Source organism: Callionymus lyra, chromosome 2, assembly GCF_982586985.1.
Source record: "Callionymus lyra chromosome 2, fCalLyr1.hap1.1, whole genome shotgun sequence".
Taxonomy (NCBI): Eukaryota; Metazoa; Chordata; class Actinopteri; order Syngnathiformes; family Callionymidae; genus Callionymus; species Callionymus lyra.
In genome coordinates this window covers 12,957,264-12,983,541 of record NC_141819.1, presented here as the reverse complement: position 1 = coordinate 12,983,541, position 26,278 = coordinate 12,957,264, and the positions used below count along the sequence as shown (strand labels likewise).

The 26,278-nt window shown below is 37.3% G+C and overlaps 1 protein-coding gene across 2 annotated transcripts; it reads left to right on the top strand.

Moving 5' to 3' along the window:
• Positions 1–1,785: 1,785 nt before the first annotated feature.
• Positions 1,786–26,278, top strand: atp13a3 (ATPase 13A3). 2 transcript variants are annotated; one of them, XM_087783563.1, is made up of 34 exons: positions 1,786–1,972; positions 10,552–10,623; positions 12,225–12,311; positions 12,389–12,562; positions 12,768–13,001; positions 13,089–13,159; positions 13,234–13,317; positions 13,718–13,787; positions 14,346–14,480; positions 14,586–14,658; positions 14,823–14,954; positions 15,158–15,334; positions 15,431–15,588; positions 16,055–16,243; positions 16,341–16,402; positions 16,659–16,809; positions 16,938–17,057; positions 17,133–17,150; positions 17,257–17,410; positions 17,521–17,641; positions 17,733–17,857; positions 18,085–18,245; positions 18,456–18,584; positions 18,683–18,762; positions 18,899–18,941; positions 19,020–19,129; positions 19,665–19,761; positions 19,863–19,935; positions 20,038–20,215; positions 20,313–20,491; positions 20,568–20,656; positions 20,775–20,855; positions 21,464–21,556; positions 23,853–26,278. In XM_087783563.1, exons 3-34 carry the CDS (start codon positions 12,261–12,263, stop codon positions 24,048–24,050), a joined length of 3,810 nt encoding a protein of 1,269 aa, XP_087639689.1. In that variant the 5' UTR covers positions 1,786–1,972; positions 10,552–10,623; positions 12,225–12,260; the 3' UTR covers positions 24,051–26,278. The 2 variants fall into 2 exon arrangements, with proteins under 2 accessions (XP_087639689.1, XP_087639690.1); XM_087783564.1 differs by lacking the exon at positions 21,464–21,556.

The window sequence follows — 26,278 nt, the reverse complement described above, 5'->3', positions numbered from 1 at the left end:
TCTATTTATAATAACCAACTTTAACTTTTTGACAGAAAATAACTTTAAATTTGCAACAATTAAATGTGTGAGAGCATTTTTTAAATGAATTATGTACATTTCCAAATGTTTTATACTCTAATGATTGAGCAACTCAACACAACTATGCTATTGATGTTTCATATTAGGGGGTAAATGAGCAACATGGCACATTTTTGCTCTCCCTGAAGGGTTTTTTCCAGTTTTAAAGTAAGTAAGTAATAGTTATTTCTTAAAGCGCCTTTCTAGACCAGGGTCACAAAGCGCTTTAACAATCAAAAACAATACAGAGGTAAAATATATACTTTAAAAGGCCAAGACACATAAGACAAACATAGGACAATCAGGGAAATGCACAAATAAAAAGGCCTTAAGATGTTTCTTGAAGGAGTCAGTAGATCATCAAACACAGAGGGAGAGGAAGATCGTTCCAAAGTTTAGGAGCAACAGTCTGGAAGGATTTCTCTCCTCTGGTCCTGAAGCGTGTTCAGGAACCATCAGTAGATTCTGATCCACAGACCTCAGAGCCCGAGCTGGGGTGTAAGGCTGGATCATATCACTGATGGAAGGCCTGACCATGAATAGATCTGAAAGTAAGAACATGAATTTTATAATTGATCCTGAAAGAAACTTGCAGCTAGTGAAGAGTTTTAAGGATCAGGGAAATGTGAGTTCTTCTACTAGAACGGCTCAGAATTCTCGCTGCAGAGTTTTGTATAAACAGCAGGCGAGACAGCTACTTCTTGTTTAGACACAAAAATAAACTGTTACAATAATATAAACAAGATGTTATTAGTATCATGTATAGTATAGCATATATTTTGACAGATTTGACTACTACTATCTTGGTGTATAGTATTACCATCAAAACAAATGGATGATTATCAAAGAAAGTACATTTATTTTTCTTCTGAATCATGTATCTGGAGCTGGTTTTTTTTTTCGGAACTTAGTGAATTGATTTGATGATTCCTTGTATTGCATATCGATATTTAATACCCGATCCCGTCAAATAGTACGTAATAATGGCCATTTATATCTATAAAACGGCAATTCATCCCCAAATGTGATTCAAGATTCAAAGCGTTTATTGTCATAGGTACTACGTACCATGAAATTCTTACTTTGTAACCCCAACAAAAGTGCACAGTAAAAATAAACATATATATATATATATCTATATATATACATACATATATAAATAACTATATATACATTTAAACGAATAAAAATAAAAATAAAAACAGAGCAACAAAAGTACAAGTAGTGCAAATAGTGCATGAGGTAGATGTGGTTTTAACTGTTGAGGAGTAACCCCTAATAGTAATATATTGCTTGATTGTAAAAAGCTTTAATGTTTAGATTATTTTATTTCGATGTCAAATCGTTGACTTTAATGTCTAGCCTTTCAAATCGATACTGACTGCTTATACTGCTTCACGCGAGGATGTGACAATATATATATCACATTGAGTTAAATTAGTTGACAAATGTTAGGTTTAAAATCCAGATTATGTTCATGAATGATCTATTTAAATCAACTCTATAGATTACATTCGTTCTACGTAAGGAAATAAAACGTCAATGAGACGCTTCATCCTGCGAATATGAACGAAAGAAAAAATAAACAAACACATGAATTAATTCAGATGAACAAAAACAAACATGAGGGGAGCGCGCACGCGGGACAGCTGACGTCGTCGTCGACCGCTGATGTCACGTGACGTCACTTCCTCTCTCGTCCCTTCCTACCAGTTCGGTCCAGTTCACGACGTCAGTCCCGCTGAGCTGTCAACACACACGGAGAAGGTTTTCGCTCGTTCGGTAGCCAGGACGTCGTTCTCAGCCCGAGCCGGTCCGCGTCCGCCTTCGACGACGTTTCCCTTCAGATAACGGCGGCCCCCGTTCCCACCATGACTCGGAGGTGATCTTCAGCGTGTCCAGGTGGTTCTGGGTGAGTCCTCCATGTCAGCCTCTCTCTCCGTCTGTCATCGCCACACATGTGTCTGTTGCTAACGTTACCAGAAGCTAACATGCTAACGCAGGAACCAGTCGCCGCCGCTTTTTTTTTTTGTGAGCCACAGGAAGTCGGAACTACTGCAAATATATGTTTATTCGTGACTTATTTTCTTTTACGAATGGAAGGTTGTGTCGCCGGGGAACGAATTATAAGCTAAACCGAGCAAGAGCTAACGTTAGCCGACTAGCTACATCCGACCGTGAGGAGCTGCAGCAGTGGTTCACCTGTCACTGTTCAGTGTTTTCTTTCTTATCCTCCGATTCTAAGTCTTCCTCTGTCATATTGTGTTTTTATTACATTGTTTTTTATCTTGTGAATGTAGGCAACGGAGGGCAGTGTTGTCTACACCGATAAATCCATGCTTTTCTTTAGGAAAAACAGTAAATACAAGAACGAAATAACCTACTTAATCTTCAAAAAATCACTTACTTTTTAAACCTAAAATAACAACAGTATTCTATGCCAATAGTAAGTTATTGTATACAATTTATTATTACCCTCTTGTAGTAAAAACTATTTTTTTTCCAAGTATATTGATACAGTTTAAGATCAAGCTCACCTCCGCTTGCACTACCTGTGCATTAATTCTGTTTTTTTGTTTATGTTCTGTTTATTAGTTGATTATTTAAGTTTGTCGATTTATTTATTTTCTTGAATGTCTTAATTAATGTCTGTTTAAGTCTTGAATTGTTAAGTCTTTAATTGTTTTAAGTGTTTAATGTCTGCTGTTGACTCCTTCAAGAAACATCTTAAGACTTTTTTATTTGTTCAGGCTTTTCCTTGATTTTCTGGAACTCCTGTGTTGTTCTCAGTATCATCTTGACCTTTAAAGTATATACTTAATTTAATTTTGTTTGTTTAAGCGCTTTGTGACCCTGGTCTGGAAAAGCGCTATATAAATACAAATGACTTACTTACTTACTGTTAAGTTTTCATGTTTTGCATCGTGGGTCAGAGAGGACCACAATTTAATTTATGCTGTATTTCTTAATACATGCATATTTGACAATAAAAATAACTTAAACTTGAACAGCATTCTTAAACTCTGAGTAGTTTTCTTATCAATAGGTGATGTAATTTAACCTGAATTAACCTAGTTTGTTTGGGGACAGTTATAATGATAAAAATATATTTAACGACATTAAATTACTAACTTTATTATTCAATAGACATGTATAAAATGTATTATCTTTCCTTGTTTTCCCTAAGTTTCCTCATCAGACAACATGCTTTGTAGGGCTGCTTATCGAAACAATACTGGTACTGGTACTGATACCTTCACTTTGATTCCAGTTTCTGGATGATACATATTTTTAGATGCCAATTTCATCAGAATTAGAATCAGAAGCGGCGTTATTTTGCCAGTGATGTAAGAACAAACCCGGAAATAGATGACAAGATCTATTCTAAAAGTAAGAAAATGACATTACATATAGTACTAATCTTGTGTTGTATTTTTTTGGCATCATAAAATTTCCACTCCCAAGTTGTTTTCGTTCAGAAAAAATTAGTTCCGGTGAAAACTAACACTTGCCTGATGTCCACTGCTTTTTTCACTTCCTTTTTTTCCTTAAGAAAAATCAAAATATTATCAAGTGTTGATCACCCGTTTGCATCAAAACTAGGCACCGAAAGAAAAAGCATGCTTCGATACCCAGTACTAACCAAGCTTTTTAGTCGATGTAACAAAAATAACCAAAGTTCGATACCCAGCCCTAATGCTGTATTTGTTTTCGTGACTGTAATACAGTTTATTTGCACACTTACGGTACTTATTTTTATTCATAAGAACTAACTTGAACTTTTTGACAGAAATCAACTAAACAAAAACTTAAGTAATGTAAAGCGATCGTCAAATTGATTATGCACAATAGTCGTTATATTTGACTCCCAAACCATTTTACTTGTATAGTATTGCTGTCAAAACAAATTCATTTTTTTTTTATTATCATTTGATTTATTTGCAAGTAAAAATTGACAAGGCACATTTGTTTTTCTTCTGATTTATCATGTGTCTGGAGCCGTTGTTTTCTCTATGCCTAGTGAAATAAGTTAATGATTTATGTTTGAAAACCAAACAATATTGTGCTTGTTTAGCAGAAAGACTTAATTGCTTCTGTGTTTGCTGATGTGTTTGATTGAGAATATGAATTTTGACATGGTCAACGCGTATGGCTTTGATAGTACTTTTTTTTTTTTAAATGCCAGTTTCATAAGATCTATTCTAAAAGAAAGAAAATGACATCACATATAGTACCAATCTTGCGTTGTATTTTTCTCCGCATCATACGTTTCCACTCAAAGTTGTCTTCTTGTTGAAAAAAAAAATCTTTTCCACTCCAAAAGAACACTAATAAGTGAAGTATAAGTATATATGAAACGATAACAAACATAGACAGAACAGTTGCTTTAGATATTATGTTGCTTGAGTTCCATAGAAAATCCAATTCTGGTATTGGACTCTTATTAACTTGTTGGGTAGAAAAAGCCTTTCAATAAATGCAAAATTAGTTGTTAAATGTTAAGCAAACATGATCGAATAAACTCAAACCTGTTTTTATAAATGTTGTGTGTACTTGTAAGGTGATAACAAATGTAATATTTTAATTTACTTTAGTAAGTAGAAGACATTTAGTCATTTCTGCTGAGAAAATGAATTTTTATTTGGAAGTTCCACTGAGCTCAAATTAGTACTGCACATTTTTTACATAAAGTTGCATCATGTTCTTAACCAAGATTCAGGGGAAACAGTCTTGCTATACATTAACTTAAAGTTACCAGTGTTAGCTAACGGCTTGTTTACCGCTCAACATCGACATCATCCAAGTAAAGTTCACCACAAATCCTAGATGAGGTAGCTCTTTTGGTAGTCTTGACCATTCTGAAGATAATGGTTGAGACCAGGATGACTAATGTTTTCCTCTCTTGAGTAAAAACTGAGTCAGAAGTCGGATGTGTGAGAAGAAGTGACAGGAGTATTGAGAAAACCATTAGGAAGTGCAAGGGTGAGCAGTCTGGCAGTGAGGCGACTGCTGTGCTCTGACAGTCTGTTCTTTTGTTTTGTCTGCTTTTTTCAAATGTTGAGCCCCTTTGCAGCAAGTGTTCACATGATTTTATAAACCCTTTTATTAGTGACACGTTTCACGTTTACTGATGCAAGTTTACCTTTAGAAAAACAAATTAACTTCTATGTGATGATTGTTGGTAGCACGGTCATCTTCAAAAATGTTGATATACAATAAAATGATAAATTCTTGGTCTTTTTCCTAAATCAATCATCTTATATCAACACTGAATATCTGTAGAAAGTCTCCCATTTTTCCTGAGTTTTTATTCTATTTTGAAATGTTCTCATCAGACAAATATTTACAGACAATGTCAAGTTTACTAATATCAATAACCTCTATTGAAACTGAAGCAGTTTATGGTATGCATTGCATCTTTATATGCTTTAATTTGATTTGTTTTTTTAAAGCATTTAAAGCAATTGATAACAAGTTCCTTTATCTCTTTATGTTTGTAACGTTTTCAACACATGAGTCAAGCATTTTTACCGGAATGTGTATTAAGCCACATACATGTATTCATTTGGAAGAGAAAGAATTAAATGTATGTTACGATTCTCTTTTTTTTAATTGTATACTGTTCTACAGGTAAACATGCTTAGATGCATTTGCTGCCGCCATCCAGACTTAATTCCGTTAATGCAAGATAAGCTGCCCTATTTAAGATGTGTGTCACTGTGCTTTTGGGCGAGTGTCCATTGTAACTTAAGCACATAGTTATAGTGCTTGAGACATAAAACATTAACGACATTAATCCAGTTTGAATGTTCACCGTATGGGAAACGGTATCCTCTGGGTTTTAGGTTCTATTGAGCTCCACATGCTGGCTCGAAGCACTTACCTGGCATTCATGCCTGTGAGCCATTATTTAAGGGTCCCATAGATAAGAGTCAATTTTCAATGAGCCTTCATGTGCCGTGAAGTGTTGGTTTTAAAAAACTGAACACCCTGGTGCCCATCGAGTTCAACCTCAGTCAAGTGTAAATGTTTGTTTTGCCCTCGAGTAAAAGTTTGGCTGTTTAATCTAATTGGTCGTTTAAGGGAGTAGCATCAATTTGTGAGTTAAATGGACGTCAATATTTAAACTCTGACTCATACTAGTTTCCCATGCATGTGATTGGCAAAAATAGTGGAAGCGAGAAACGAAATCTTCCTCTTTTTTATTTCAGAACGGTCATTGTTCAAAGGTCGGCGGTTTTGAACAAATAGTCTGATGGAATTATTTTGACCCTCAAAGGCACTACCAACTCATCCAAAAATATCTGTCCTTCAGCTTGAGCAATCGGTCGGACACTTTGACACCATGTCAGTCGTGTAGGTAAACAAAGTTTGGTACATGGAAAACTTTTTTTTCCCCCAGAAGTTTATTTACTCTCAGCCAGGTTGTATTTGTTGAGCCAACATGGATGGGAGTATAGATAGATCATTCTTATATACAGAAAAAAAATAATATATATATATATATATATATATATATATATATATATATAAAGCTTTTAGATATTATAAAAAATACAATCTAAATACCTCTATAAATGTGTCTTTCAAGAATATCTAAATAGATATAATAATGGCTTCACAGCAAGAAGGTTGCTGGTTCGCTTCCAGGCCGAGCCAACTTGTGACGTTTCTGTATGTTCTTCCCGTGTTGCGTGGGTTTTACTCCGGGCACTCCGGTTTCCTCCCACAGTCCAAAAAACAACAACAGAGGTTGATTGAGAACTTGGAGAAATTGTCCATAGGTATGAGTGTGTGTGTGAATGGTTGTGTGTCTTTGTGTGCCCTTCGACAGACTGGCGTCCTGTCCAGGGTGTCCCCTGCCTCTCGCCAAATGAAACTGGGATAGACTCCAGTCTCCCCACGACCCCCATAAGGGATAAAGCGGTAGAAAATGAATGAATGAATGAATGAATGACCCCTGTTTTCTTAAAAAAGAAAAATTAAAAAAATGAGAGATGACTCGAAATGAGCTTACCTTTATTTATTTTGAATCGATAATTTAACAAATGTTACAACCATGAATTCATCCTATTACTTTTACTATTGACTTTGAAGAAAAATAAAAAATAAAATATTTTACATCATCAAACAATGCTACAACTTACAGCAGTACACACTCTAACATGGTACTACATCTAGTTCTGAGCAAAGTAACCATTGAAAAAATACATTTTTCTCTATATAAATTATACTTTGTATAGCGTTCAATTTCAAAAACCTAATTAAAGAGTCCATCCATCATACCCCCTTTTTTCCTCTTTTATGCGGTGATGCCTTCAGTGGAGTTTGTTGGCTGAAGCGATCTTGTTCCTCTCGTTAAGAGTGAAAGTTCTCACACTCGACCGGATGCTGGAATACGTTTGTTGTGCTTCGGCATTTCGTTGCTAGGGCTTTGGAAAGATTTGCAGCGTGCAGACACTCGCTCCACGGCTGTCGCCGCAAATCCGAACCAGTTCCGAACTACAGTAGAAAAAAGAAAGTTGTGGTTTTGTTGTTTTTTTTAAATCGCCCGCGGCAAAAAACTCGTATGAATCGGTTTAATTGATGTGTTGGCGCGGTCTATAATAACATCTGAATCATTAGGTTTCTTAGAAAGATCAAATTAATTAAAATCTTGGACAAGAGAAGGATTTCCTTGATACAGTTGACATCTATTGCTCAACCCTGTGCACCTCAAATACATCACATTTACTAGCTACATTTCTTTTACACGGGTCAGCTCCAGGCAGTTGTATTGGAGAAAATCCTGAAAATCTAGATTCAGAAAAATCCTGAAATTGTTAAATACTTAATACTGTGTGATGGCCTTCTTGCTGTAGGATTTAAGACGGTCTAAAAAATGAATATAAATCATAACGATAATGAACCTTCTCAAATGACTCCTACCTTTTCGTGCCTTTTTTGAAGACCGTGTTGTAGCTCTTATGAAAGACAGCATATTGTAGTCTGTTGGAATTCTTCGATGTAATCTTTAGAAAGATCTTAACTGCGCTGAAAAACGCAATCCCACCATCGCATTCCAAAAATTCAGAGCATCGTCATGGTCGGTTATTCCAAACAACATGTGATTTAATTTGCAAGCAGATAAATGTTATACTCCGAGGATGATCTTGGCCACACACAAAAACATTTTTTAAATGTTAAATTCCTTAGAGGCCTGCGTGTAACAATTACATGTATTGTTTAATTCACAATTAGTTGCAACTTAAAATGCTCACATTTTTCTGCTTGTGTTTAAAGATGTGCTTATTTAAAAACCTCTCGAATGGTTCAGCAGTTCTTCATTAACGGTCAAGAAAACTGTTAATCCAGAAGCATGTGGTCTTACTTAAACTTTTTGATCTCTAGGATTATTGTTTTTTTTCCCAGCACTTTCATTCCCATTTTTGCCTCGTCTCAAACTGCAGACCACATACCAAGTTCGGCTCTTTCTTCCGCTCTTTTGTTTTTCGGTTGTGATGTTTGCTAGTAAACGTATGACTCAACAGAATATTCAGGATTCATGGTTTTAAAAGATGGAATGTTTTTGGTTTTCCTTCAGATTAAAGCTCGGATAGGTGAGTTTGATCCAATGTTCCGTCGGCTGAAATTGCGAATTTCAATATACTGTTTTAGATTGTAGTTGTTTGGACGCTAAATGTAAAAGGCAGGTGGTCATTGATTTAACCTTTGTTGTATAAGAGCACTCGGATGCAGTGATAAACAGCTTGATTGACCGACGATGAGGAACAAAGCTCGGCTATTATACCCCACATGTCGGAGGGGAAGTGATAAAGAAAGCACATTGAGTGCATAGCACGATGGCAACAAAACGCTTTTTCCTCCAAATGCTTCCATGAATTATAGACTTTTGTCATTAGGTCATGGTGCATTGTTCCGCCTTTCCTTTTTTCTGTGTCGAGGAACAAGACAGAAACGGGAAAGTCCCTGTCCAGTAATCGCTCATGTCTCGCGAAACAAAACCAACATGGTTATTTAAAGATATCTCGGTACTAGTAGTTAAACAGTTTTTCGTATTTTTACATTTACTATTTTAAACCTGCTTTAAACAACATTGAACGGGATTCATGCAAAGGTGGTTAAATAAAATCAAAATATTAGTTAGAAATAAGGTTTTAGAGATCACAGGAATGTAATGTGGAAAGAAGGAAATCACAAAACAATATTTTTTGTAAGGGGAAAACATGAGGAATTTAAAGACAATTGCTCTGTATTTAAGATAAATGCAGCTCACTGTCGCGGTTTACTTTTACTCTAAATATTTATTTTATCGTTCTGTTTTTTTTCCTATCTGCAGTTGCTCAGAATTTTCCTCCCAAAACAATCCCTGCGATGTTTCTCATGAGTGATACAATAGTAGACTAATCAAACGACAGACGACAATGAGGCATCGGGCTCATTGAAGGAGTTTTATATATACTTCCAATGTCAGGATGGCTCTTAGAGGGATGTTTGGGTATAAGCAACAGATGCAGAGTTGAGAGATGATGTTTCAAATAATCAAAGTCTTATTTAAAAATGGCAATACAAGTTTTCCTCTCAAGGAAGTTATGTAAAACATCAGGTTTATGTCAGAAAAGAACTAAACAAAATGGATCATATTTCAATGGAACCTTCAGAATTTGTTCTTGTCTGATGATTACATTTTTGTGATTTAATTTGAAGTTGACCTGCACATGCCAAACTAGCCAAAATAAAATCAGCTGCATTTTTAACTTTCCCTGATAAAACAAGGCGTACAGATAAATATACTATTATGGGACTGTAGTGATAAAGTGTTGTTTTTTTTTTGTTTTTTTTACAACATTTAGTTCTCATCCCTATGAGTTGAGTTGAAGTTGAGGTCAGGAGCATGATCATCCTGCCAACACGGTTCTTGAGTCCTGGTGGTTTAATTGATTTGACTGTGTACTTTGCCTTTATTGTGTCATGTGGTATGAGCTCTGACTGAGGCAGACATACGGCAATCTTCAATAAACTGTAGTTTGAATAAATGTTTAGCGTTGTGCTGTAAAAATGAAATAAATGACCTTAAATTAAATAATGTTCATGTACATGCTGTAACTGCTGAAGTTGATGGTTAGACAGAACTTTTAGTTTATCCAAAGCAACTCCTGACAGAGTTAAATCATTTGTTGATGTTTAATAATAACGTTAAGGCTAAATAAGTTGAATAATTAAATGAAAATGTCTGTTATATGATGTGAAAATGTATGGTGAAAACTGATAAATACTAATAGCAAAAGAGTTTTAATTTTTTATTTTTCCAGCTTGAGGTTGTGTTGACTTTAAATCCAGCTCCGGTACACATTAACTAGTAAAGTTTGTTGTCCGTCCGTAAATGTTATCGTTCGGTTTAACGTTTTCCCCAGTTACAGGAGGAGAAAGATCGACCTTTTCAAAACACACGTTGATTTTTATTTTTTTCATTTTTCTTTCGTTCTGCAGGGTTCCAGGTTGGTGAGAGAGCAAGCTAACTAAAAGGGCACCGCCTGGGGCATCGAGTCCCTGGCTCTCAAGGTACAAAACATCAAAAGGAGCCAATGCGTGTCATGATGGTGCAAACCCTGTTTTTACGTAATGGCTCAGTACTTGGCCAAGATTACTTAAGTTAAGTCCAAAAATAACAAAAGTAAGGCGAAGTTCTGAGCTGTCAAGAAAATCTATTCAGAATGAATTCAAAAGATTATCACATTTGCTCTGAGGTAAGATTCAAACATCAGCACAGTTTAGGTTTGTTTTTTCGAAATAAAAAAAAAAAGACTAAAATAATGAATTGTTGCATTATTTTCTAGTAATCTGGCAGCTTCACATCTTCTGGTTTTCAGACAGCACTTTGGAAACGATTTGTTATCAGTGCCTGTCTCTGCAGTTTTCTGATTAGAGAGGGTGTATTCGTGTCGGACCGCAGACTGGACTGGGTGCTATTGTAATATGGTAGGAAGGGCTTGGTCATAAGCAAAATATTCCGTTTAGTGCCAGAGAAAGTCTGCAAGGGTTCAGCTTGCAGATAATATCAAGTCAAGGGGGGGCAACTTATAGACAGAGTTTGAAAGAGTGATTGTGTGGACTTGAACAATTCCTAAATGACTGATCGTCTTTGGGGCAAACGCCCCTCTCAGGCATCTTGACCAGCAAAATACTTGAAAGATGAATGGATTTCTTGGTTTCACATAACTTTTGACCTGCGTGACTTGTTTATAACACTCTAAGAGTATCAGCAGGTTTTGTGGCATTGATCAGCTGTTTGTGAAATTCTATGTATGTGTAACCTTTCTTTAACTGCTTTGAACTCTGTGTCCACAAACCATGTTATCTTCCTCTTGTTAAATCTCTGCTCCATGTATATTTTTGTGCAGTTCAAGCCAGGCCAGCTAAAGCTTTAGCACTTGGTGTAATAACACTTTCAATCCCAAAACTTGGTTAAATCAGTAACGCTTAGTTTAGCAAATGAACAGCCAGATGATCTCGCACTTCGGCGTATACAAAAACAAGAAATTGCTACTATAAGGAATTCATAAAAATAAAAAGGCAAACATTGTCTTAATTAAACTGTTTTATTTTAATGTCATAGCATTTTATTAGTATTTTATTTATTAAAAAGAGTTCCAGGGAAAAATAAATCTAACTTTTCTTTTAATGAGCTAACTTTGACAACATTTGAATTTAAGTTAACTATTACTCATGGTTCTTTGATCGAGTATATAAATAATCTTCAGTAACGGTTCAACCCATAATCATAAATAAAGCATGAGTGTTATTTCAACTAGCAATATTATTTAATTTTATATAGTATATGTGTTTTGTCATTGTATTTTAATTGTATTTATGTTCAAAATCAATTTAAGGTAAAACCAAATGGAATATCATCAATTTTTAAACATTATTATTTTTATTGTTAAATTTTATTTCAGCTAAATTTGAAATTCTGGCATTTATATTTATATTATAATTATACAATTGTTATCCCAAATTGTTCTTCATTAAATGTTATAAATGATTCTCCGTGAATAAAAAGATACAACGAGACGGTGAATAGAATTTTTTTTTTTTTTTTTTGCCCCAATTCATTAAATTCTGCAGAATACTGTTTGATATCTTGTATATTCTGTATCTTTCAGTAAGGAAGGGGAAGGGCTTGCAAACTGTCGTGCATCATGGAGAAGGAAAACCTTAAGATCCTCAACAAGGGGGAAGAGGAGGAGATGGTAAACTCTTACTGCCTTAACCATCAATTTAATTAATTATTTCTCATGTCTTAATACACGTTACTTTTGTCATGAAGGAGCTGCAGGGCTACAGGCTATGCCGTTGGAAGCTTGCCCTTGTCGGCCTGGGAGTGGTTTGCACGGGGGGCTTCCTCCTGCTTCTGCTCTACTGGATGCCAGAGTGGTGCGTCAAGGCGACCTGCACCAGCACCACAGCCCGTGATGCTGAAGTAGTGTTGCTTCGCTCCACGGTGAGTTGAATTGAATATACTTTGACAGAAGTGGATACATTTCGTCATCCGTTCATGTCTGCAGCCCAGTCATATATTTAATTAAAGCGATCTCATTGTGTCGCTCTTACTTCGACGGAACATTTTTAAGTTTGGATGTTCCCTCTTGTGTTGTAAAAAAAAAAAGTATTAAAACATTGATCCAGAGTTTCTTAATCTTGACTAGGACGAGTTCCGTCGCTGGTTCTTGGCCAAAGTTCGAGTGATGCTAGCCCCTGGAAGCAACCCCTTCCACAGCCTGGAGACCCAGACCACCTCCCCCTCCCCTGCCTCTACCCCCTCAGACTCCTATCCCTCTTCTGCCTCGCCATCTTTGGCCAATGGACACACCTCCCATCCCTCCAATGGCACCCCTGCTCAGGAGCTCATTAAAAGATTTGCAGAATACCAGCCAACTAAAGTACGTTTATTTAAGATGTATAACCCTATATTTATGTGTTTTCTTATTTATTTGCCCATGACATTCTCTCCCCTTTTGTCCTTGTAGATCCGCTATTTTACCTTCCATAGCACAAAGTATTATTGGAACGACCGCTTGCAGAATTTTGAAGTTTTAAAGTAAGTGTCCCTTAAAACGACATGATCGCTCTCATGCTTTAGTAGAAATGTGATCATAATTTTCTCTGCTACAGTGGTCTGGAGGACCTGCAGGTCAGCTGCTCCGCCATCCATTCAGAGCACAGCATTGGTCTATCTCAGAGCCAGCAAGAGTACAGGTACGTTTTGGAACCCTGAAAGGACTGCACTACAGTTTGCCTCAGATTATCGAATAAGATGCGGATTTAAACTGATTTGTTTTAATCTGGTTAGCCTCATTGAGCACATGATGGCTTGCTTATGTCAAGGCAGGATGCAGCCTCTGCCCAGTTTTAAACTGTGACCTATAATTCCCAGCATTGTTTTTGCTTCACATTGCTATGAAGAACACATTTAGTTTTCAGCAATTTTGATGAGTGAGTCTGCTTCTAGCCCGGGTTAAAGTGGCTTGTGACAATGCTGTAACTCAGCCATGTGACATTATTGTTGTGTATCCCTTTTCGTATTCATTGTGTGACGGGTGTTAAGTGTCAAGTAGAGCACAACGTGAGTTATTGTCGTCTGTCAAACCTCTTTCAGGAAACTGTTCTTTGGAGTGAATGAAATTGGAGTGAAAGTGCCTTCTGTTTTCAAGCTGCTTATTAAAGAGGTAGGTATATAGTTGTTTTTAAAACAAAAAAAAAAGCCAAAACTTTAATAATCATGATGATAAAATACATTTAAAACCCAATGAAAAAAACTGTTTTTCAAGATAGTTTGTTATTAGAAACGTAGGAAGTTGGATTAGAAAAGTAAATCATGTTTTTATGTCCTTTAAAGTAAAAACTTGAACATGTTTTTAAACCAACATCAAAACCCATCTGTTTAAGAAATGCATTTTCATAATTGTCTATTTGTACTTGAGTCTTGGCCTTTGTTTGTAAAGCGTATTTGTATTTCCAGAAAATTTGATGGATTATAATTATTAAAGGACAACCTTGTCAACTTGAATACGGTCATCAATGGGCCTCGACCGTAATCATAAGCACTCATTCATCCTCCACATAGCCAGGGATGTCAAATGTCCTACCTGGGGCAGGATTTGTGGCCCTTGAGCATCACAATTATTTTTGGTTCAATATTCCTTTTCATGTTCTTGCGCACATTTGAAAGTGTAAAGATGAACCGACTTTAGCCCTGTTTTTGTAAACGATCTATCTTCTTTCAGGTCCTGAATCCTTTCTATATCTTCCAACTCTTCAGTGTGATTCTGTGGAGTGCAGACCAGTATTATTACTATGCTGTGGCCATCGTCATCATGTCATTCATATCCATAGCTACCTCTCTACGTACCATCAAAAAGGTGAGTTTAAAATATGAAATCTGTTGAAATGGTAAACGGAGTTAATATGTGTTGCATGTATGGCACCAAAAACATCAGGCTCAGGAAGCTTTTTGTTTTCTCTAGCAATACGTCACGCTCCATGATATGGTGTCAGCGCACAGCATTGTCAGGGTATCCGTTTGCAGAGCCAACAAAGGTTTGTTGTCGTGCTTAATAAACATGTCACATCACCCTTTCTACACCTTGTATTTTCATTTTTTGATAGTTGACTTCTTCACTGTCTCGTTGCATGATGTATTAATAACAGCAGGTCACATTTCTGAATGTGGTTCTTGCCACGTTTGACCCTTTGCGATGCAGATATCGAGGAGATTTTATCTACTGACCTGGTGCCCGGTGATGTCATCATAATCCCCAGCAACGGGACTATCATGCCATGTGATGCCGTGCTGATCAGCGGCACCTGCATTGTCAACGAAAGCATGCTAACAGGTTTGATACTTCCCTGACAGTAATTAGTCTTTTTTGGAGCTCACACAGCATTTTAGAAATTCTCATTTAATTTCCGTAATCACCAATTACGTATCGAGGAACCAGAGCATCTTGTCACCTAGTGTTTGTAATGCTGCAGATATAGTGGATCTTGAACTAGGACAGGTGATGGGACGCTAACACTCTCCTCTCCTCTAAATCAGGTGAGAGCGTACCTGTCACAAAAACCAACCTCCCGAACCTTGCATCTGTGGGGGATGGGCCTGATAGTGCCTACAACACAGAAGTGCATAAAAGACACACACTCTTCTGTGGCACCAATGTGATCCAGACCCGGTTTTACACAGGTGAACTGGTCAAGGCTGTTGTCGTCAACACAGGTGAGGTTTTTAAGCTGCAAATCTTGCCAATTGGTATTGAAAGAAATGTGTTATGAATATACAAATGACTCACAAGTTTTCTTCCATCAAACCCAGGTTTCGGCACAGCCAAAGGCCAGCTAGTGCGCTCCATTCTGTACCCTAAGCCGACCGACTTCAAGCTGTACCGAGATGCCTACCTCTTTTTGTTGTGTCTTGTTGCTGTGGCCGGAATTGGATTTGTCTACTCAATTGTCTTCAGCGTCATGCAAAAGGTAGATTGATGTGGGAATCTAAGAAAAAATTGGAGAAGATTAAGGCAATTAAATGTCCCTATTTAATAACATTATCTACTGGGACTCTTGTAACAAATTCGTTTATAGGTCATGGAACTATGCTTAAGTTGTAATATAATTAGTTGTCTTGTTTTATTAGATTAATTGATTGTTCTCAGAAATATGTTTTAATCGTTTTTTATATTAACTGATGAGGGCCCCAAGGGTCGCCCTTTGATGAGCTTTGGCTTGGAATAGTTGGATTAGATAAGATATAACTTTCATCATCCCTTTGGAAAAAATTCAAATCATGGTCACTTAAAATCTGATTTTTATCAAGTCACTGTTCAACAATTTCAATTGTTCTTATGCTCTACTAATTGTTGCAATAATATTTTCACCATGGGTTTAACAGAATTAACTGTATATTGTATAAGTATGATATTTTTTTGATGTGACATTTCAGGTGCCAGCCAAGACCATCATCATCGAGTCTCTTGATATCATCACCATCACTGTTCCACCAGCGTTGCCAGCAGCCATGACTGCTGGCATTGTGTATGCCCAACGACGTCTCAAGCACATCGGTATTTTCTGCATCAGCCCACAGAGGATTAATATCTGCGGTCAGATCAATCTTGTCTGCTTCGATAAGGTGGTTGTTTTACTGGTTTTAAATGTTTTTATTTCTGTGTGAAATCCATAGAAACCAATTTATACTACTTCTTTTTTTTTTTTACTTGTCTTTCTAGACTGGAACTTTAACTGAAGACGGTTTGGATCTCTGGGGTGTACAAAGAGTTGAAAGTGGCAGGTGAGCCTTAATTTTTGTGGTTAACATTTATTGTATTTTCCCGACTTCAGTAAAGTGTTTGGTGGTAAAGAGTTAAATTCTAAATGAAACCTTTGAACTCCATGAAACTAAACTAAATTTTCCCTGAAATTACTTAACAAAGTTGTTGAACTTGACATGATAAGACTTGTATGTACAGATTGTTAAGATTTATTTAAATTTAAAAATAAATTGGATAGATTTTGATGGATTTTGCATCTGTTTTTTTTTTTTACAGATTCCTCATGTCAGAGGAAAATGCCTACAAGAAGAATCTCGTCAAGTCCCAATTTGTAGCCTGCATGGCCACCTGCCACTCGCTGACCAAAATAGAGGGGCAGCTGTCTGGAGACCCACTGGATCTGAAAATGTTTGAGGCCACAGGCTGGGTAAGTTTATGCTTTAATTCTGTGGCAATGGGCAAGTTAGAAAAAAAATCCATAGTGATGGAAGAACACCCCTAGAAATGAACCTAGAATCTTTAACTCTAAATTGAAGAAATATTATTTTCACATAGGTTTTGGAGGAGGCTACTGAGGAAGAAACTTCCCTCCACAACCGCATCATGCCCACTGTTGTCCGACCCCCAAAGCAGCTGTTGCCACCAGAGCCTGCTGTGTCACCGGACCAGGATATGGTTAGTCAGCTTGTGAAAAAATGTCAAAGCAGATGTTTAACTTCTTAACATTTTTCCTTTTCCATTCTTATCCAGGAACTCTATGAGCTCTCGGTGAGTCTTCTGTTTCATATCAAGCTGCTGTCATGCAGTAAAGAGATTGTTATTTATTGGATCAGATTCTTGAATACTGAGTTTGTGTGTGTGTGCGTTTGTGCAGTCGGCGCATGAGATCGGTATCGTCCGCCAGTTCCCTTTTTCCTCAGCTCTCCAGAGGATGAGTGTCGTAGCTCGTCTTCTTGGAGAGAAACGCATGGATGCCTACATGAAAGGCGCTCCAGAAGTCATAGCAAGTCTCTGTAAGAAAGAATCAGGTAAAAACTGAGCATCGTAGATGATACAAGTCAATATTATTAAGTACTTTTTGACTATAGTGGCGATTATACCTTCGATTGATGACGGTGAGTTGATTGTATCTCTCCAGTGCCTGAAAACTTTGGAGTGGTATTGGAAGAATTCACCAAGCAGGGTTTCCGTGTCATAGCTCTGGCTCACCGTCGCCTAGAATCAAAACTAACCTGGCACAAAGTACAGAACATCGGGAGGTATTTATCCATCTTTTGAACACTACTCTTTTAAAAAAACCAAAAACTTCTGATTGCAGCTCAAATGTTCTTGTGTTTTCCAAAAATCTAGAGATCACATCGAGGCGAATATGGAATTTCTTGGTCTGATCATCATGCAAAACAAACTCAAAGCAGAAACGCCGGGGGTTCTTCAGGAACTTTACAAGGCCAACATCCGTACCGTCATGGTGACTGGTGAGCTTCATTCCCACGATCATACAAAACCGCAGGCCTTGAAACAATTTTGATAACCAATTAAACTGTGCTTGATTAAAGTGAGTGCATCTACAAATGTAAAAGTGACATGAGTTAACTAATAATTCTTTTTTTTTTAAATGCCTGCTGGCCAATTATCATTAACCTAGCTACCCATATTTTACATAATATTCCTTTATTTATTTATGTTTTCATTTTTCTTCTAGGTGACAATATGCTAACAGCTATATCAGTGGCCAGGGATTGTGGTATGATTCCACCAAAAGACACAGTCATCATAGCAGATGCTCTTCCACCTCATGATGGACATTCTGCCAAAATCACCTGGAGATACGCAGACAAACCGAACAGAGCTTCAACGCTGGAGGTAAACTTCCATGGAAAATTGAACAATGAATGTGAACTGAAAAGAGCATTTGTTCAAATTGTGTAGTCTTGCACAAATTCCCACGGCCGAATGTAGGAATCAAAAAGATGTTTCAATGTGTCTTGAAGTTACTGCTTTTACTAATCACTAAATGAAAACGATAGTCTCCTAAAAGCAACTCTGTGTCATTGAAAACTTTTTAATTGTCAGGAAATCAACATCAGCCTGGGGGATGTTTGCCATATCGATGAACCCAAAACACAAGAGCGTTTCCATTTCGCCATGAACGGAAAATCTTTTGCTGTGATTGAAGAGCACTTTCCTGACATGCTTCAAAAGGTTGGAACCGATTCATCCTCTGCCTCGTCTTAGAGGGAATATTAAGTTTAACCTGACGTTCATGAGCACAACTAAAACTTTGTTTTTATGTCATGCAGTTAGTGCTACATGGAACTGTGTTTGCAAGAATGGCTCCGGATCAGAAAACCCAGCTGATCGAGGCTCTTCAAGATGTGGAGTGAGTATGTCTTTACCAAGACCGATGTGACCATTTATTTTGTTAAAGTATACACTTGCCATGTTGAGCAAAGTACAAGTGTCATGTTTCAGTTAACGGTTGAAAATGTGAATCATTACTTTTGCTCCTCTCGTAGCTATTACGTCGGGATGTGTGGAGACGGAGCAAACGACTGCGGGGTATGTTGTGTAGTTAAAAAATATCTATTTAACCCGTCGATTGTAGCCTGTTGTGTGAATGTTGTTGTCTTCTCACAGGCCTTAAAGAGAGCTCATAGCGGGATCTCCTTGTCAGAGCTTGAAGCCTCTGTGGCTTCTCCCTTCACCTCCAGGACACCAAACATCTCGTGTGTGCCCAGCCTCATCAGGTGACCATTTAATTCGGATCAAAGACTTGGATAAATATATTTTTTTATAACGATGCACAAGGTAGGGTCGAACCGACTGGCTCCCCCCAGTGTTATAAAAGTGTAATTACAATATTTTAAGTCGAGGGCTGCTGCCAAGTGCAGCACAAGCATTTGTTTTTCTAAGTCGGATAAAGGCTCTTGTTGGGGTTGTTTACTGTTTAAGCTTCCTGGAAATTCCAAATTTAAGTACTTGTGGTTAAGTACTTACTTCTTGCTCACTATTTTTAAAACTGTTTGCCCTGGCAACCTACACATTAACCCATGTGACCACTAAAGTTTTGAGTGGAGACTATTAGTACAATAATGCCCATAGTTGCTAAACCAATCTCGAAATAAATTGTTTAAGCTTGGTGTAAATGTAAGTTCAGTAAAACAACAAGACATTTAGATTGTTTTTATCTTCCTGTAAATCTGAAATAAATTCTGCTTAATAATAAACTGCCAGCCGTGTTTAAATTGGGTTCTAACTATGGTCTTCTTTGTGCCTTCACAGGGAGGGCCGTGCAGCTCTTATCACTTCCTTCTGTGTTTTCAAATTCATGGCTCTCTACAGTATCATCCAGTACATCAGTGTCACTCTCCTCTATTCTGTACGTAATTAATGGATATACACATCTTGAAGAAGGATGACCATGTGTTTTTTGTTCTAAAGAAGTATGACTGATTTTTTTTTTTTTTTTTTTTTTTTTAGATTCTAAGCAATCTTGGAGATTTCCAGTTCCTGTTCATAGATCTTGCGATCATCCTCCTGGTTGTTTTCACCAGTAAGTGAAGTTTATATAACATGTTTCTGTTCGTTTGAACAACATTCTCAATGTCAAAGCACAAGACGTAGTATTCTTGTTTACATTTTCAACCCTCCTCAGTGAGCTTGAACCCAGCATGGGAAGAACTGGTTTCACGACGGCCTCCATCAGGACTGATTTCCGGTCCGCTGCTCTTCTCTGTCCTGAGCCAAATCCTCATCTGTTTGGGCTTCCAGACCATTGCATTTCTCTGGGTCAGACACCAGCCTTGGTACACTGTTTGGTCCCCACTTTCCGAGTGAGTATTTCAACTAAACAGATCAGTCGTTGCTAAAATCTCAAAGGTATATAAATCATGCTGCTTTATCATGCCCTTGTTTATATTTGCCCCCTAGTGCCTGCAACCGGTCATCGCACTTGAACATGTCGGACCTCAACAACACAGAACTGGATGATCACAACATCCAAAACTACGAGAACACTAGTCTGTTTTATGTGTCCTGCTTTCAATACCTCATCGTTGCCATCGTCTTCTCAAAAGGCAAACCATTTCGGCAGCCGAGCTACAAGAACTGTGAGTTGAAATCTCAACCACACAGAAAATGAAGAGTACTCGACATTTAGATGTATACATGTTTTTGTTTCTCCAGGGCCGTTCGTTGTGTCCAGCATAGCGTTGTACGCGTTTCTTCTGTTCATAATGTTCCATCCAATCCAAGCTATCGATGACTTTCTGGAGGTGAGCAACGAGAAATTTGCAAAGATGTTAATGTTCAAAGCAGCATTTGTCTCTTTATCTTTTACTTTTCTTTTTTAGACTATCATGTTTACACAAGGTATATTTTCTTTGTGTACAGATTGTTTGTGTCCCACTTGACTGGAGGATCAAACTACTCCTGATCGTCATAGCGAATGCTGCTGTGTCTGTGTTGGTAGAGGTGAGTCACACGTGTACATTTGTCCAAAAGAAGGCCGTTTGTCTGAGAAGACGTGTATCTAAAACATTTTTTGATGTAGTTGAAAGTATATCTAAGACTAATGAATGTGTCTGCTTGTACTCAGTGCAGTACTTGCTGTGCTTGTCTTGAAGCTGTGCAATATGACAGTATTTGTTTATCACAATTTGAAACTTAGAAATAGAATAACAAACTAAAATGTAGAATTATGTCTTATGCTAATATCAGTTTCTTGTTCACCTTTGTGAAGTGTCATAAAGCACATTGAGACCTTTGCCTTCCTCAGCTGCCTCTGCATACATGTACTGCTTTGCAGGAAAACACATTAATATTTATTTATGCAAGTACAAATCTCTTTCAGCTTTTTTTTTTTTTTTAATTATGATCCCACAAAATCTTTGTACTTGAGCTCAAAATTGCTAACACAAAAAAAACGAGCACTTTAACACCACTTGTGCGTTTGATTGGCACCGAAGAGGAGAATAAAATGTTTGACACTTCAACAGCACCATGAAGAAGAAAAAAACTTTGTGAATCAAATTGGCATCTCTGTACTTCTTTCCCCCCCCGCTCACCGCGCTACTCCGTAGACCTTCATCATTGACATCGTCTTATGGAAGTTTGTGTTCAGCCGAGACAAACAGGGAAGCTTTGGCGACACTCCTGCTGCCCCGACACCACAGGTTGGGAAAATCTGGCTCTTTCTTTTTAGCTTTTCCATTTTCCCCCCATCACCCAGTATTCCTCTCTTTCTCATCCTTCATCTGGCTGTCGCGTCACGCACCACGCTTCTACTAAACCACTAACAAGACCTTCCACCTTCACCTCACTCTGATCCGTCCTCCCTCGTCCCGCTACAAAATTAGAAACGAATACAGACGTAATGTATTAAAAAAAACAAAAAAAAAAACATCAGTTTTGTTAACTGACTGCTCATTTAGTCTTACTCAGCTTGTCGGCAACCAAACATCAAAAGGAAAGCTACTGTTGTTCATTTCTCTTAAACCTAAAGATGACTGGTTCGACTTTGAGAAGAAATATTAGAGATGTTATTTTGAAAATAAAACCTTAATATGGGATTGAAATAAACACTGAAAGTCATGCATGTTGTTGTTGCTCTAATGCATTAAATTAACGTATTGGCTCTAGTCTCTAGTAATGGGTTGATTATGGTTCATGATGCAGTTTCTGTGCTCAGTAGGGGGCGCTTTTAGTTTTAAAATAAAGTTGAACTGCTGGCGGGGTGCACAGCGACACGATCAAGAAGGTTGTCGGTTAGCTTCCAGGTCTGGAGGGAGCCCACTTGTGACCTTTCTGTGTGGAGTTTGTATGTTCTCCTCATGTCCTTGGGTTCTTCCGGGCACTCCAGTTTCCTCCCACAGTCCAAAAACATTCAGAGGTTGATTGGGAACTTGAGGAAATTGTCCGTAGTTATGAGTGTGTGTTTTTGTGTGTGCCCTGCAACAGACTGGCGTTCTGTTCATCTGAAGTCATTTAATGAACTGGTGGTTCGAAGCCAAAGATAATGATGCGCAGGGTTCCATCTAGTGGCCGTTTAAGATATTGCATCATGAAACCTCAACTGTTGACCTTATAATGCTGGTTGAGCTGTTGGTTATGACATGCATTTAAAAATACAAATTACTGTTTAAATATTACTTGGTAAACATACAGTTGAAGGTGGTAGAATATTCTTAAGAGGAAAATACATTTGGGCGAAACATTGACCCTTACAAATGCATTTAAAAGTTTGTGGCAAGTTGTAAGCCTCAAAGAGTGATTTCCATAACATTGAAAATCTTAAACACTGGATTATGAATCTTGTGTTTGAGCGTGACAATCGGAATATTAAAGCGAAAACCTTCAACACTCGCAGTAGTGAGATGCAACTTGAGTACAGAATGTATAGTAAAAACTTTCTTCATCTGTAAGACATTAATTGGGGAAATTTAAATCAAAAGGCTGTGTAGGAAGGAGTAATTTAACTGTAATTTATTACCATGTTTAGAGAAGAATATTAGATTTGTATAAACCAAAATGATTAATCATTAATATATCATATACTGTTTTATTTAAAAGCCAATTCTGCAAGGATTAAAAAACGTTTCTGTCCCAAGTTATTATCCTTCAAAGATTTTGTTGGATTCCCAGTTTAATTTTAACTGAAAAGAAAAGTTTGAAGAAAAACGACCCATCCATTTAGCATTATTAATGAAATAAATCATTTGACTGTTAATTATAATAGTTGTCTCACTGTGTGTCATCCTCTGTCCTGCTGAACAACTATCCCTGTTCTCCCCCTTGCTTTAGGATCTCACCATGTCTTAGTATTTTAGTGTATTTAGAAGAGTTCCTCAAATGTAACTAGAAATTTGACTTGCTGGAAAATCCTCCATCAGCTTTTTTTTTTTTTATCTGTGACCCTCTCCTGCCATCTCATCAATGTTGATATTGTTGTGACTGACTGTATGTTTCAAACACATTGATGACGGATAAGCCATAACATTATGAACACCAGTTCTATATTTCATTAGTCATCTTTTGCTGCCCAAATTGGTTGTTCCCGAGTGGTCATGAATCACGACGCATCACCAGGGATCGAAGTGAAAGATCATATGTACTCGAGTCAGCAGTTATTAAAGTTGCACATCTGCAATAATACACATACAATACAATGATGTTATAGCATTTTAATTACCACATTGATTTTTTTTATTCAATAAATGGGTTCAACGGTGAAGAGACTTTACATCCGTATATGTGTTCTTTCACTTCTGGTGGATCCAGATGACATGTCAATCTGTTTTTGCAGCAAATGTTCACAAGCAACTGAACTCTGTGAGTGCTCGTACTGTTATGGGTTTATCTTTTGCATGAGACGCTTTAGTGTGGAGTAGTCTTTCCTAAAACATCCAGTTACAGTCGAGGGCATTTCTTCATTTTTCTCACTCTTTCTTCTGTGTGGTTACGGTGTTTCAGGGAGGCATTGATATGGGGACGTACAAGTGTTTGAGCAGGATTTGTTGCTCGCACAAGATGGCCCCCAAAGCTCGCTATATGCACCTGGCTCAGGAGCTCAGCGTGGACCCGGACTGGCCTCCGAAACCAACCACGACCACCGAAGCAAAACCTCACCTGGACAAGGGGGCCAACTATCAGATCATGATCGACTCCTAGCATCTCTCGAACCTCGAGTCAAATATGCCGCGCTGGTTCTGTTGATCAAATGAAGCAGCAGCAGCACGCCAGTGTAAACGCCAAACATCATGGGACTGTTAATCTGAAGTTAAAAGATGCATGTCGTTTGAACATTGATGCATGATTTCAATTGGAGTTTTTTCCCCTCTGATTTACCCAGAATGTAGCTCTGAGACGAGAGGCGTAGATTTAAGAGCAGATATGTCTTGTTGTATTCACATAAATGTCTTAACTACTGTTTTCAGATGTCATTGTTGACCTGCTGCAGCGTCACTCGAAGGATTTGCACCCTGAAGAACAAGAATCGAAGAACATATTTATTGAAGTTGGAGAAGGAATCGTACAACTCTTCCCCCTCATCAAAGTCAAAACGTAGATTCGTCCCTGGATAATATTGGGAGCTAAAGTCGCAGCAAATCTACCAGATATCAAAGCACAAAATCAATGGCGTGATGAATAAACAACTTTAGGATAATCCATAGCGTCAAAACGCGCCCGAGGTTATGAGCATGCAAGATTTTTCAGTGTCGCGTCTATTGTCCCGCTTTATTACAAATGCAATTGTGCTCGTCTGTTATAGAATTTTTAATGTGTTAACAATTCTGGGCCTTTCATGAGAATATTGGTGAGCTCCGTAATACATTTCTTCCCATGGAAGGCTCGATATCTTCGTACTAAGACCAGGCTGAATGCACCTCTCTGGCTTGCTGCTCTAAGCAAATACTCATTCGACAGCACTTCTAAAAGATTATCCTTCATTACTGACGAGTCTTTGCATTGAGGCTGGATGCAAGTTAAAACTTCTTACTTCTCGGTACTTTAGATGCGCTTCTCAAGTCTGCTTTGAAAGATTTCTGTACAAAAACTCTTCGAATCACTCGTCGGTTTTTTGCGCAGTTTAATGTTGAAGGTCAAAACTATTTTATATTAACGACTATCATTATTAGCATTAGCGAGGTGTGTGCTATATTATTGCAAATGTGTTTCCATAAAAGAATGCAACTACAGTGACGTACAAACACGTCTTCTTTTTTTATCATCTTCTCTTGTAGTCTGTGTGAACCATGCTTTAACAAAGCGATTGTTGTTTTTTTTAATATTCAAAACTATAAAAGAGGATTTTCCTTTAAATAATACAACACAAAGACCGTTCTCATCGATTGTGCCAATTTGCAAAAAAACAAACAAACATGCATTTCAAATTCCCTTTGTTTTCTATTTATTTTTCAGGGATTTATATGTTTTGGAGAAAAATGATGAACTGAATGTTACATAACTGTAGTTTTTCTCCAAATGAAATGCAACCGTTATAAACTCCAAAGATTTATACCCATGTATTTGTTAAAGTAAAGTCTGTATTGTATTTCTGTCACCACAGAATCAACCGAGTTAATGTCAGATGTACATTTCTGTTTGTATATAATAGAAAAAATATTTGGTTCCAAACAAATGTGTATTTTGGGTTATCAAAGGGCTGTTTTTTTTTCTTTTTTACAAGTTTTGGTACTGCGTTAAAATCAACTGTCTTGTCTTCTGCTAATTTATATATTTTTTATTGTATTTTATTTAATGCGTTTGTATTCTGCTATTTAGGGGGGCATATAATTGGGCATTGTGTTTGGTTTTGTTTCGAACAAGTTGAAGAAACTGCTCAAACAAGGGAATTTACCTCATGCTGTTGATTTTTGGCTTCATCACTTTTGCCCATTGTATCAATCTAGCTTTTGTTTTGTTGGTTATCAACTTTATGCTTTGCATACATATACGGTTTGTCATGTTCACATTATCCGCTGTTAAAAAGCCAAAGGAAAAAAAAGTAGATCTTGGCAAAATGTTAACATGACTGAGCTCACATTTTGAAATACGATTGTTTATACTACTGTCATCTTATGTTTCTTATTTCATTTGGTGATTTCAAATGTGTTTTCAATCTGCTGTCAAACACGCACGGTTAAATCAATCATTTTAAAGACGACCATTGGGATCATTTTTGATATTGAAATGTTAAATATTCCAACATTGTTTAAAAGGAGGTTTGGAATTTAAAGTACTACTATAATCTTTGGGTCATCGTTCACAGCTTTGGGAACAGTGGAGCAGAATTGTGTTTGTGCAATTTCTCCTTTTAAAGGTTTAATTTATTGTTTTTCCCTGCTAAATAATATATTTTGATTTGTGTTTTGTCAATAAATTATGTTTTTGGATCA

Excerpts from the sequence above, each read along its gene's own strand:
- atp13a3 (XM_087783563.1), top strand. The coding sequence starts at position 12,261 with ATGGAGAAGGAAAACCTTAAGATCCTCAACAAGGGGGAAGAGGAGGAG. Across the intron at positions 16,810-16,937 it reads TGTTTGAGGCCACAGGCTGG|GTTTTGGAGGAGGCTACTGA; the intron begins GTAAGTTTATGC and ends ATTTTCACATAG. Across the intron at positions 20,492-20,567 it reads GCAGCCGAGCTACAAGAACT|GGCCGTTCGTTGTGTCCAGC; the intron begins GTGAGTTGAAAT and ends TTGTTTCTCCAG.